The sequence below is a fragment of the Nyctibius grandis genome, chromosome 7 (genome assembly GCF_013368605.1).
Source record: "Nyctibius grandis isolate bNycGra1 chromosome 7, bNycGra1.pri, whole genome shotgun sequence".
Lineage (NCBI taxonomy): Eukaryota > Metazoa > Chordata > Aves > Nyctibiiformes > Nyctibiidae > Nyctibius > Nyctibius grandis.
This window is the reverse complement of record NC_090664.1, coordinates 49876531-49889154: the sequence shown is the minus strand read 5'-3', so window position 1 is coordinate 49889154 and position 12624 is coordinate 49876531. Positions and strand designations below refer to the sequence as shown.

The 12624-nt window shown below is 41.8% G+C and overlaps 1 protein-coding gene across 1 annotated transcript in view; it reads right to left on the bottom strand.

Annotated features, from left to right (window-relative positions):
* Positions 1-2707, bottom strand: part of LMBR1 (limb development membrane protein 1) — a 77883-nt gene extending 75176 nt beyond the window's left edge. The window contains exon 1 of the mRNA XM_068404604.1: positions 2566-2707. Coding sequence (XP_068260705.1) covers positions 2566-2628 — 63 coding nt within the window. The 5' untranslated portion in view covers positions 2629-2707. The remainder of the gene's footprint in view (positions 1-2565) is intronic.
* Positions 2708-12624: the final 9917 nt, after the last annotated feature.

The following is a 12624-nucleotide window of genomic DNA, read 5'->3' as shown; positions in this document are numbered from 1 at the left end:
TCTTCTCTCATGAATGCCTCAGTTTAGCTTCCAGTAAAGATTGGGCCAAACAACTACATCTCCAAAGACAATACTACCAGATTCCACAAATTTGACTTATTTCTTACAGGCATATAGAGGTTTCCTCCACTGTCATATTACACAACAAATATCAAATCCTTCTATTAACTGCTCCACTGCCCCCAGCCCACCTGCAGCTGGAATTAAAGTCTTGTGCATGCGTCAGAAAGTGGAATATGTTCCCTCCTCCAGCTGAGGGGCTGATTATACCCACTACCCACACGACAACTGTCTATTTGCATATTTTAAGAAATTATATTCACCATGTAACTTCACGACCAGCAAGGGCAGGAATGGTTAGGAGGGGATGTTAACATAATGGTAGATGTAAGCAACATACTCTGTGTACTTTATTATCCTTGAACTAACCACAAGTGTAATCATACTTGCAATATGCTTCTGCAGCCACGTGAGAGCCCCAAGAAGGCTGTATGCTCAGCTGTGGATGGCAGCAGTTTATGCACTCATAAAACCCTGTGGTCTTCCAACATAAATTAAAGACAAGATCACAGCTGTACCAATGCATGATTTAAAAGGCAAAGTTGTTATTATTATCCCCACTGATTAAACAATAACATAGATGGCTTGTCATCAATATTAAAGATCAAAGTACAGTTTCAAGAGCAGGAATTCATTCACTGAATATTCTGCCTCCACTGTACAAATAAAGCAACACTGCACCTCTAAACGATGAGTTCTTGATGTCTTATGTGACTTCTTACATGATTCCACCAACAGGAAGAGTTACCAATTGTTCTAGAGGGGCTGAAAAAGCTTTAGAGAAGTAGCTGAAGTATAGATGAGCTGGTTCTTTAAGAATTTAACAGACCTTCACTATTTGTAACAGTACCTGGAGAGGCTGCACACAACCACTCCTTCAGACTCAAAATTTGTGCATCCTCCTAAGTACAAAAGCACAGTATGTAGCATACGATGCATCAGAACAAGACTGCTGGATGTAAGTAGGAGATAATTAGCACACAAAGGAATACAAATGGAAAAAGGGACACTAGGGAAAAGATGGATGCTAGCATCCAGAAGAGATGCATGATTTAAGTATACACCTGTGTTTTCGTAGCGCAAAGGAGATTAAGATAATGCTTAAAGACTTCTTTACAAAAAAGTATTTTTCTTTTTATGCCCCTCCACTGGCCACAGCTTTCATGACGTACGCTACATCCACTCACAGAAAAGCGAAGGTCCAGAAAAATCTCCTAAAGTAACAGTTCTCTTCACACAGACTTGTTTTGCAGTCTTCCGAAAAAAAATCCCAGATATGTAATACTTCACAAAAAGAAAGAAGATCTTAACATATGGATTCTTATCATATAGAAAAGAAATTAACACACTAGGGGTTCAAGCAAATCTCTTTTATCAAATAACCTAGCCATGGGCCTATACAAATCAGTTAACAGGGATATTTAATATGGTCTCCCAATACAGCTGAAAAATATTTAAAGCTAAATTATGAAATCATATTTTTATTCAAGAAATCCATTCTTTCTTAGACAGCAGTAACTGCAAAGAGAAAGCAATCACCCAGCTGAGTTAGGATGGCATGTGCATAAAGACAACACTGCTTGTCTCCTATATGCACCATATATTTCCTTCCTTTAACTGAAGGAGAAAAGAAACAAGCCCCATCAAAACACCTCCATCAGCTTTGAACAGTCCTGAAAACATTTATGAGGCAGGCAGAGAGGAAACCGCAACAGTTCTCTCCATCCGCACAGTAAGGTGTAGTGTTGCACTTGACTACATAAGGTTGAGGAAGATGGGACAGCACAGGCACTGCTTATGCGCTCTGCATTGCTCCAGTCGGAGAGCACGGGGCATGCAGCAGCACTGGGCATGACACGAGGGGTCAGGGAAAACATGAAGGTTACACACATCTGTTGCAAACACTACAGGATACTGGAGGATCTTAGTACCACAAGCGATAACACGAAATCCCATGCACGCTTTACAGTAACAAGGCTGCGGTGTTGAACACGTAACGCAGCGCACAGGAGCACATTCGGAAGCACAGCTGTGTCCTGCGTGTGCACACGGTATGTCCCCTTTTCGCTGAAGGCACGGGGAAAGGAAGATCCACTACGGGGTAAGAGCTGGGACCCTCACCGGCCGGCCCTCACGCCCCCTCAGCCCCGGCCCGGAGGGGCAGATGCGCGCACAGCCATGCCCGCACGGGACAGGCCACCCGAGTCAGTCCGGACACGGGGGCTGAGGCCAGGGGCTAAGCAGCGAAGGGCCGGCAAGTGAAGAGGGAAAGAGCGGGACAACCGCACGGCTGCCCGGCAACGGAGGCTGAGGGGCGCGGAGAGGACGGCAAGGCCGAGGAGGGGCGGGGGTCCCGGGGCAGCGCGGCCTACGGGGCACCGCAATGACAGGTCGGGGAGGAATGCGGGGGGGGACCGCGCAGCCGGGGAGCTGGAGGGCGGGCGGCCGCGGGGGCCCGCCAGAGGGGCCGCGGGGGCATGGCAGTGCGAGGACGGCGTGGCCTACCGTGTACTCCCGCACTTGGCTGTGGAAGTTCTGCTCGCGGATCGTCACCTCGTCCGCTTCCATCCTTCATAGTCCCGCGGCCCCCGCGCGCAATGGCGGCCGCCACCGCCGCGCCTGCTGCTGCCCCCCCGGCGGCAGGCGGGCCACCATGGCCAGCGGCAGCGCCGGCTGCTCCCCCGGGGCCTGGCGGCGGCTGAGGGCCCTCGGCGGCGGCGCTCGCGGCGGGCTCCGCCGCTCTGTCACCGTCCGGCGGGGCGCGGAGGAGGAGGAAGGGCGGGCAGCGCCGCCTCAACTCCTCCTGTTGCGTCACCGCGCAGCGACCCGCGCACACCACGGCCCCGCCCCCCACCGCCCGGGGGTAACGGGCAGGAGGCGTGGCCCAACCGCCCGGGGCGGGGGAGGAGCAAGGGGCGGGGTTTATTGTTAAGCGAAGGGAGGGCGAGCCAACGCCCGGGCCGTAGCTAAGAGGAAGGCGGGAGTTAGGCTGGAAAGGGGCGTGGCCGCGATGGGGGCGGAGCCAGAGGAGTCCGCTGGCGTGAGAGAGGCGCGGAGGGCGGCTGGTGTCCTCTGAGAAGGGCAGCGTGGTGCCCACTCGGAGCCAGGCCCGGCCCAGGCAGAGCCCCGGTGTGTCTCGGGGGCTGGGACCAGAGGGGGACAGCAGCGGAGGCACCTGCCCCCAGAGGAGGGGACAGGGAGCAGGCAGTGGCCGGGGAGGGGGAGAGCTTCAGGCGCAGGGCCTGGCGGGGAGGTGTGACCAGAGCAGCCCTGAGCCCAGTGCTGCCCACGAAGGCCCCTCAGGAGACGGGTGTGAACAGGGGTTACACCTCAGACAGCATGAGAGCCACTGACCGTCACTGAACTCAGGCAACATGGGGGAGTCTGGGGTTGTTCTGGTCTAGTTGATCCTCCTTGAACTCAGCCTTCCCCATAAATGCATCAGAATTTCTAGTTTGAAAGATTGTACTTAAAACTTAAGTTAAAACTTGCATTCCGCTTGTCTGGAGCAGCTTTGTGTATTTGAGTGATTTCTGCTGACAAATTGCTGTGTTTGGTTTTGGCCAAGTGCTGCAGTACAAAGACACGATCTCCTACTTGTTCCCTATTCCCTCTATATACACAGACAGTTTTCTTTTTTTCTGAGTTTGCAAGTAGATCAATTGCCTAAACATACACAAAAAAACTAGTAATCTAGGACACACTATAAATTATAGATAGTGATTTAGCAAATCAAACACTTATTTCTATCCAAATATCTAACATTATTCAAGGAGATTTCAAAAATAAGGATCATCACTTTTTGTGTATTTACATCTATTGATACATTATATGTTATATCCATGCCAATTATAATTCAGATTATATTCACTTCCCAGCCTCTGGCCCATTTTCTTGGTTAAAAGCAGATGATGAAGTATTTCTTAAATTCTAGAGTTTGAAAAGTAATCCTGGACTGTCTAATGTATGTCTTACAGTTCTGAATGGATGCAGAACTTCCTTCAGCTTCAGTATGGCCATAGTTTCACCCTTGTTCTTTTAATACTTATGAAGAACCAGATGAGGGATTTGCAGGTAGAACCACACCATGGGCGTGAGAGGTCAGAAATATCCCCACCTTCTCTCCTCCTGAAGTCCACTGCTTGGGGAAGAAGAGTTTCTAGGTATTCACTGAGACTGTAGGAACAGGAGAGGACCAAAAGGAGACTTGAAGGAGCAGGGAAGCACAGAGTCTTTGAGATGCTTCTTGGGAAAAGCTGTCCTACTTTACAGCTATTCCCTGCACAGCACTAGATTGATCGACAATATTATTACTCATTTGTTTTTTTTCTTCAACTCTTCCCACCTATCTTCAATCACCTTTTCTTTTTGGGATGCTGAAAGTGGTGAAAGCATCCATAGCTGCCAAGAGGAACTTTACATGAGACTTTGGCTTGTGAGAGTCACTAGCAATGTTCCCCTCTCAGGAGTTCATCCAGAGAGAACAGTATAACTGAAGACAAAGTTTATAGGTAGAAGTAGTATCTTATATTGTAACAACAAGCACACCTGGAAAAAGTAGACAACTGTTTGGTATGCAAGAACGTGTCCCCAGAGAAACGAAATTCTCTCAGAGCTGCCTATAGAAATTATAAAGAAAAACCCTGTTCTTGCAAAGCAGCACATGTACCGTCTGTACAGAACAGATAGGTTCCCACCTTTCATCATCCTATAAAGACCTACACAAGAAATTGCAATGGTATTATAACCGGGGTGTGAGGAACAAAAAGTGCTGTAGCTAGAACAAACCAGAGCTAAGAACCGGGGAGACCAGAGGGTCCAGTCAAAGGGGGAAAATGGGAACAATCAGAGATTAGGGCAGCAATCAGCATGTTAAAATATACATACTAACACCAAGACAAAGGAGGAGCATGGTCGGAGTTCAGGCCACAGTCAAGCAGCAAGTTGATCCAGGCAACAAGGATGACCCACAAGAAGCAGATGGAAGAGTGAAGCAGTTTGGGGAAGAAGAGACAGCGAAAGCCATAGTTAGGAGTCAAGAGAAGGAACTAAGCTTGGGGCAGGTCAATCTATAGGCTATTAGGGAGTCTCTACCAGTAAATACCAGTACCTACTGCCAGTTTGTTAGAAATCCAGGCCTGAGGTGAGATTTAGTTCCTGAGCTACCTGGGAAATGATTCACCTACTGCTAAGGAACAGCTCATTGAATCTGAAACTAAATTTATTTCATTAAGGAGGTCTGAGAGTTGTAGCTAGGCACCAAGGATTTCATACATTTCTACCTTTATGTGCAGACATAGTAAACACTGCTCTGAAATAGAAGGTTGTAAGGAAAATGAGCTGTACTTTTGTAGCTGTTATAGAAGTAAAATTAAGATTTAGCAGAATTGAGCTTTCCACTTGGGCTGTGTGTTTTCTTTTTAATCTACTGAATTTGAAATATACCTGAGGAGGAGATACATAATTTGTCTCATACTATGGACTGGCAAGTTCTTTCTTCCATTTCTAGCAGATGAATCATCAGAAACATGATACATATTTATATTTGCTAATAAGACAGGAAAAAAATACAGCTTCAATCGTTTCTTGGGCAGAAGTTATTGCTCAGTTCCGAGGTCTCTCCATCACGAAGGAAGGTCATGGTAACCACTACAGCAAAATCTATTTATATCGAAGGAAATGCAGTCAAGAGTAGGCAGCTCTTGCAAACTGACGAGGAGGCTGACTGCTGAACCCATTGATTTTTGATGGGAGTACAAAAGTAGTCTTTTGAAGCATACCAAAAGAAAAACTCAAAAATTAAGCCTGAGGTACCTTGCACCAGAGAGTGGTTAAAAGACCTCTAGATGTTTTTCATCCATACTTCAGATTAAAGAAAGACAGCGCTGGAGGGACTGTCCTCAGCAATTCTTAGGACCTCTTCAGTAACCATAAGGAGTTTGGTCTAGGCATAAGCTATAAACGATTTAGGTGTAAACAGAACATTTGCTCAATGTACAGATATACACACACAAAGGGAGTAATGAAAAACAGACTTCTACTAAACTTACATTTCGTGGTGCCTAACCCCTCAGCGTAAAAGTTGAGCGGATTTGATAGATTTTGCTCAGTTTATTCTTTTTCAGCATAGTTTTAAACAAACAGTTTTTCAGCTTCAGGATAACCCAATAAGTGTCTGGTATCCTGAATCCCCAAGGAGGGTTTTATGTACACTGGGTTAACTCTGAGATTCTCCAGAAGAAAATGTTGGGATATTCAAGCTAATAAAATTAGTTTAATTGGCTAAAATTGCAGTTGCTAAAGTTGGAACTGTTTCACTGGGAAGATAAGCACAGAATTTGTCAATGGTTTTTAGATGACTCTCTTTAACTGTAAATGTGAAGTTGGCACCATGCCTTTAAATCTAAATTTATCTAGTGGCATTTGAATACGTGATACCTTCTTCTCCAGTCATCATCATTCAGCCAAATGCAGCTTGGACTAAACAGAAAATAGGAAGTTATTCTCTCAGTTAATATGACTACTTACGTGATTATATTCAAGATATTGCCTAAGAATTGGCCAGAATGAAGCCTGAAGCCCAATTTAGTATGTTGCTGAGAGCGACCATTGATTTTAAAGAGAACTTAAGGTAATCACACGCCACAGATGATACCCAGCACTTTACATACTCAGAACCCAATTATGGAAGAGGAAAAAAAAGACTGAAAAGTTAAAATAACTTGATCATGGTATAAAAGAAATTTTATGCTATCATAAGTATGTACATTAAGATTATTTATTGGGTGGTCATTTCAATGTCATTTTGTAAGCCAAAGCATAGCAAGACTTGCATTATAACTTGAGAAAGCCAGATCAGTCTTGGATCTGGATTCAACTTGAAATATTGCTGACTGGCACTTCATTTCTATTCATACCTTCTTTACATTTTCTATTTGTTTGCTTTTTTAAAATAAAAATCATGATTTTTTTTCTTCCAAATACTTCCAGCTTGTATCTTCATTGTGTCAGCCCAGTAGTACTAACTCCCTAGCTACATGCTATATTATGGCATAATATATATCTTTTTTGAAACAGCCAAGGGAAGGAAATTTAAATTAAAAATGAGAATGTTGGCACAAAAAAATGGATGTAAACTAGTTCAGTATAGACCCACAGAGGTATATGTTCGATTTTATATATATATTCATCAATATATTGATGAATCTATACCCCCAAAATAGCAGAAAAAAATGCATCAAAGTAATACAGTTTTAAACAAGCTTTTGAAATGAACATTTGAGTAAAATATCTCCACTACTTTTAACTTAGAGCTTGGTCCATTTATAAAAAGTTTAGGGAGACTGCTTTCAATAACCAAGGAACTGTCTTCAATGATGAATAAAATCCTTTCTAGTCCTTAGGTTTGCTTCACTGATAGGAACCTAGAGCCAGAAGACCTCTGCAGAGTCTATAGTCAGAGGCATAAACTCTGCAGGAGCTTGTTGTTGTTAGGTAAAGGAAGCATAAGTCATGTCCCAAAGCTAGAACAGTTTCAGTTCCATATCTAGGCAGCACAAAGTGACTGAAAGCTCGTTTTGCTTCCATTCACATTTACTGTGTCTTTCATGTCCCACTGTGAGGATTCAACAAACTCCTCAAAACAAAACAAACAGCAAAACAAAACAACAATAAAAACCCACCACATTGCAGCTTAAACTTGGTTAGGAATGAGATAAAAGGAAATATTCAAGGATATGTGGCTGCATGTAAGTCAAAGTTCACCTGTTACACAGATATGAACAAGCCCAGGGACGTCTGCTCCATGCTGTCAATCTGTGGCTGATTTGGCTGATTCTTCAAATAGGTATTTATTGGTAGAACTCCTAAACTCATGCCAGGGTCAATATTGTTACAGAGCTGAAGACTCAAAAAACAAAACAAACCAACCAAAACAAACCACAACAAACAAAGCCTCACTTTTACCAGTCTATGTCTGTTTTCAGCCCAGAAATTAGTGTTTGATTCAGTTAGTCTCTGAAAGGTGTTCAGCTACAGTGGATGGATCAAGAGTGAAAACTCTACTTCTCTTTATGGTGTGTTCAATATTTAATTACCATCTGTATAAAAATCATGCCTTATTTCTGATTTGAGTTTTACTGCCTTGAGATTCTAACTATGGTTCTTATTCTGTCCTTCCCCACTACAGCTAAGAACTTTAATACTTGATATTTCCTGCTAATCACGATTAACCTCAAAATCTTCTTTTCAGTCGGTTAAAAAGATTTATCCTAAGTAAATTTACTCTTTAAAGATTTTTCTCAACCATGAACTCTATTTTTTTTCTTTCTTCCCTGAATTCTTTCCAAACTGTTAACATACTTAACACAGGCAAAAGAACTGAAAGCAGTATTCTCAGCTCAGTTTCAGCAATTCTCTGAACAGATGTAAAACCACCTCCTTATTTTATGCTCTCTGTTACAGACCACTTTAGTCATTACAGAGGAAAACAGCACACAGCTTCAAAGGTGAAAAACATGATTACTTCCCAGAAGAAAATAGGATGTGTCATTGAAGAAACTTGTGTCTCCTCCTGTCTTCCTGCTGTCAGAGGTCTGGCTGTAGGTAAAAGGCTTTCTTGTGACAGACCTAAAGTAAGATTAATGGCTCTTTATCTTTGTTTTAAGTTGCCATGCCCACTTATTTGCTTATATTGAATAAAGCCAGTTTTAGGGACATTTTAATCCAAATTCTATAGCAATCATTTCCTTGAGGTAGAAAATAGTGGCTACCTCTGAAATTTGCTTGTATGAACCAGCAGCAATCCGTAATTTCTATTCTGAATCATCGTTCCTGAGATGATGAGCTCTCCAGCCCCAGCCCTGTGGATCGGACCTCAATTCTTTGTTCCTGGTGCAACCATGGACATTTGACTGAATTCAAGCTTCTCTTGTTTTCTGCTTCCCAAACATTTCAGGCTGCTCTGCATGATTAGCTCATCTTTGTAATTTACCACTCTGTTCTTTCCAGTATTTGCCAACTTTTTTGTCTCATTTGCCAGTAGTATTAGCAGTGATTTGTTGACCACAATAAATACATCCTTTAAAAAAAAATCATTTCCATCCCTGTTTTTTTATCCAAATCCATTTTTCCTATAATTTTTCTCATCTTTGGGAACTTCCTGATGTACTAAGTACATATAATACTTATTTTACTGCTTGCGAGTGTAATGTTTGCCCATATGGAATATGAGCTTGCCAATATCATGGGTTGGTTCCATGGTAACATCATAATGGGATCCCAAAGAATTACTTGAGAGCGAAGCCAATATTTTTTGTGTTAGCAAATAATCATTAGAAGTTTTAATGTTGTTTTACCACTGTGACCAGTTTGTGTCACAAATAATTTTTCTGTTCTTACAGAACAGATGCTTTCTTCGCTCCTGTGCTTTCTCTTCAGCCTATGTTTAGTTCCCATTCTTGAAGTGCTTACAAAGTACCATTTAAAATTACTCCATCCCCTGCTCCACTTTGGTTTGTTACACATGTAGCACTATAGCATTGCACCTACACAACATGCTGCACAGGCTATAGAGTCTCACCCATCACTACGTCTGTGCTTTCTCTGCAAGTTTCGCTGATTGTTTACCTTTCATTGTTTCTCTGTCCTTTTTGAATATTCTCCTTTGATTTGTGGGCCATTCAACATCTTTCATTAGACATCTTAGTCTGCCAATTTACTATTGATTCTAAAACATGTGACCATGCATTAGCTGTATTATAAATTATGTAAATGCAAATATCTACCCATATTATCAGTTCCTGACTACTTAACATGGCTGTACTCATTGTCCTTAAAAAAAAATAAATTAAATTATTAATCTGCTGGACCATCTGTGCTCATTCTAAACTATCCTCAAGTTATTTTTTGTTAGTTACATAGTTTTGAGAAATTAAATTTTACAATTTTTGGAGAAGATGATTTGCACTGCCAAAACCTTAAAGAATAAAAAACACATTTATGGAATTAGTTAAATAACTTTACCTTTTCTGTCTTAAATTCAGTATCTGACTCATCATGACTAAGATGACTGTAATGTTAAATACCACACGGAAGACATTTCAAAAATCTATCCAGTATTAAACTACAACCGTTTTTCAGTCTGGTTCACAAAATCACATTGTATAAATTTAGTCTTTGAAAGTAAGCCATGCACATTTTATGAAGGACTTTTATCCAAAATGTTAGAAATTTTAAAGGAAATAAATCATCTTAATTTCTAAAATTAATAGGGGCAAGATTTATTCTTAAATCATGGATACTCCTTTCTAATTAAATTCAAATGTGTTTAATGCATCTCAGGAGTGTTAAGATAATAAGTAGTCCTTTTCTGGAACTTAACATCCTCGATCCCTGTCAATAATTATATTGGGTGACTAATAAAATATGATGCCAGGCATTTTTTAAATCTTTATCTTCCTCCTCTGTCTCATTAGCAAAATGAATAGGTTTGCTCCACAGGCACCACCTAATCTGGAGAATTCAATGTTGTTCAAGGACATTGCAAATAAATTTCAGCAGGTATTCCTTCATGCAACAGTCATATATAAAATGCACTTTTACGATATCTGCCAGTTGCCATGCTAAAGTTTCTCTTTGCTGTATATGCTTATTGCTAGCATCAAAGGCTGGAAGGCCAGAAAGGGCCACTACAACTGTCAAGCCTGATCTCCTGACCAGGAGGACTTTATGCAGCATCCCATCAGTGCCTAGGCTCTAAGTAGAGCTCTGATGATCAGTATTTGACCCACAGAACATATAGCACTCATCTATTCCACCAGTGGTCCACCAGAAAATGCTGACATCATGAGAACAGATTATTTTATAACATAAGACAATACTTATTTTCAGAAACTGGACTCAGATCTAGCAGGCCTTTTAACAAAAATCATGCCAGTAATGTGAAATTAGCTAATTTGTTCTTGAGAGTTTAACTTCCTTTCTCAAGTAGATATTACATTACAGTAATTACACCTCCAAGTAAAAAAATATGGCAGTATCCTCAACCCCTGGGATGAGATATAGTCCTCTGGCCCTCATATGAAAGCAAAAGCCATCTCTAGTGACTTTAAACATTTTGGTCTGTCTAAGTATTTGAATGCAGGACTCCAGAGATTTCATACTGTCTTGAAGGTGGGAGGACAGAACAAGGAATAGGTTGTGATTCATCCAATTCTATAAAATATTTTCATCTTCCTAATTTTAGGTCCTGTAAGCCATACATTAGATTCAAATTATACCCACCCTGCCAGCGATTGCAACTGCAGAGATACCCCATGCTGAATGTTCCATATGTCTATGCTACAAGGCACATATATGATATTTGACCATATTTTACATGTGGTGTGTCACATAGAATCATAGAATATCTCAAGTTGGAAGGGACCCATAAGGATGGTCAAGTCCAACTCCCTGCTCCTTGCAGGACTACCTAAAACTAAACCATACGACTAAGAGCATCGCCCAGATGCTCCTGAACTCTGACAGGTTTGGTGCCATGACCACTTCCCTGGGGAGCCTGTTCCAGTGCCCAACCACCCTCTCAGTGAAGAACCTTTTCCTAATGTCCAACCTGAACTTCCCCTGATGCAGCTTCATTCCATTCCACAAGGCACCCCTTTGAAAGTCACTATCACACTGCGCCTGTTTAGGGTTTTTTTTCAATTTTATTGAGCCGTAGCCCTTGGCCTGGGCAAGAGGAAAGGTCAATCTACACAACATACAGTAAAGCACACAGTTGTCCTGCAAACCCTCCAAATCCAAGGTTTATCTAGAGACTAGTGACACAGGAGTGCATCTTCTCCCTGGCCCAAGGAGATAATCATACCTTTGGCCTTGCTATAGGTGTCCTTCACCTTTATTACCTCTAGCCAATTTCGCCTATTTTCCACATGTTCCACATTGATATGGCTGTTGCAGTCAGGTTTTCTTAAAATTCTGGTCCCACCCTATAGAGAAAAAAAGCATAGAGTTCCATATGGCCCATAATGTGACAAGTTCAGAGCTGCTGATAAGCTTAGCTCACCACAATATGCTGGCCGCGTATCATACATGGGTGAATAGAGGCTGCAGAGTTTTGAGAGGAGCAGAGAGACAAGGAGTTTCTTGAATGTAAAAGCAGGTACACCATTCATTCATTCATTCTTCTCTGAAGCATATTCCCTATAAACTGGTTACTGATAAACTTGCAGAATCTAGTTTTTCTGTTTTGAGTACCGATAAGGTTACGTATATGTCATCTGTTTGAGACAGATGGTCTTTTGTTTCTAAATCATGTCATTCTGTGAGTAATCACTTATTTAAACTGTAGGGATAGTAAAAAATTAACAAGATTTCATAGGATACATTCATATTGTTTTGCATCTTGTGTGTTGACACCTCAAAATTTATTTGCTTTTACAGAAATAATATTTTTTTATTGTTGGTTAATTTGCCAAAAGCTAAACATACATTAAAAGCCTACATTAAAGGTGACTATAAAGCACACTGAGAAACCTGGATACAAAGGGGTCACTTCATCCTGAA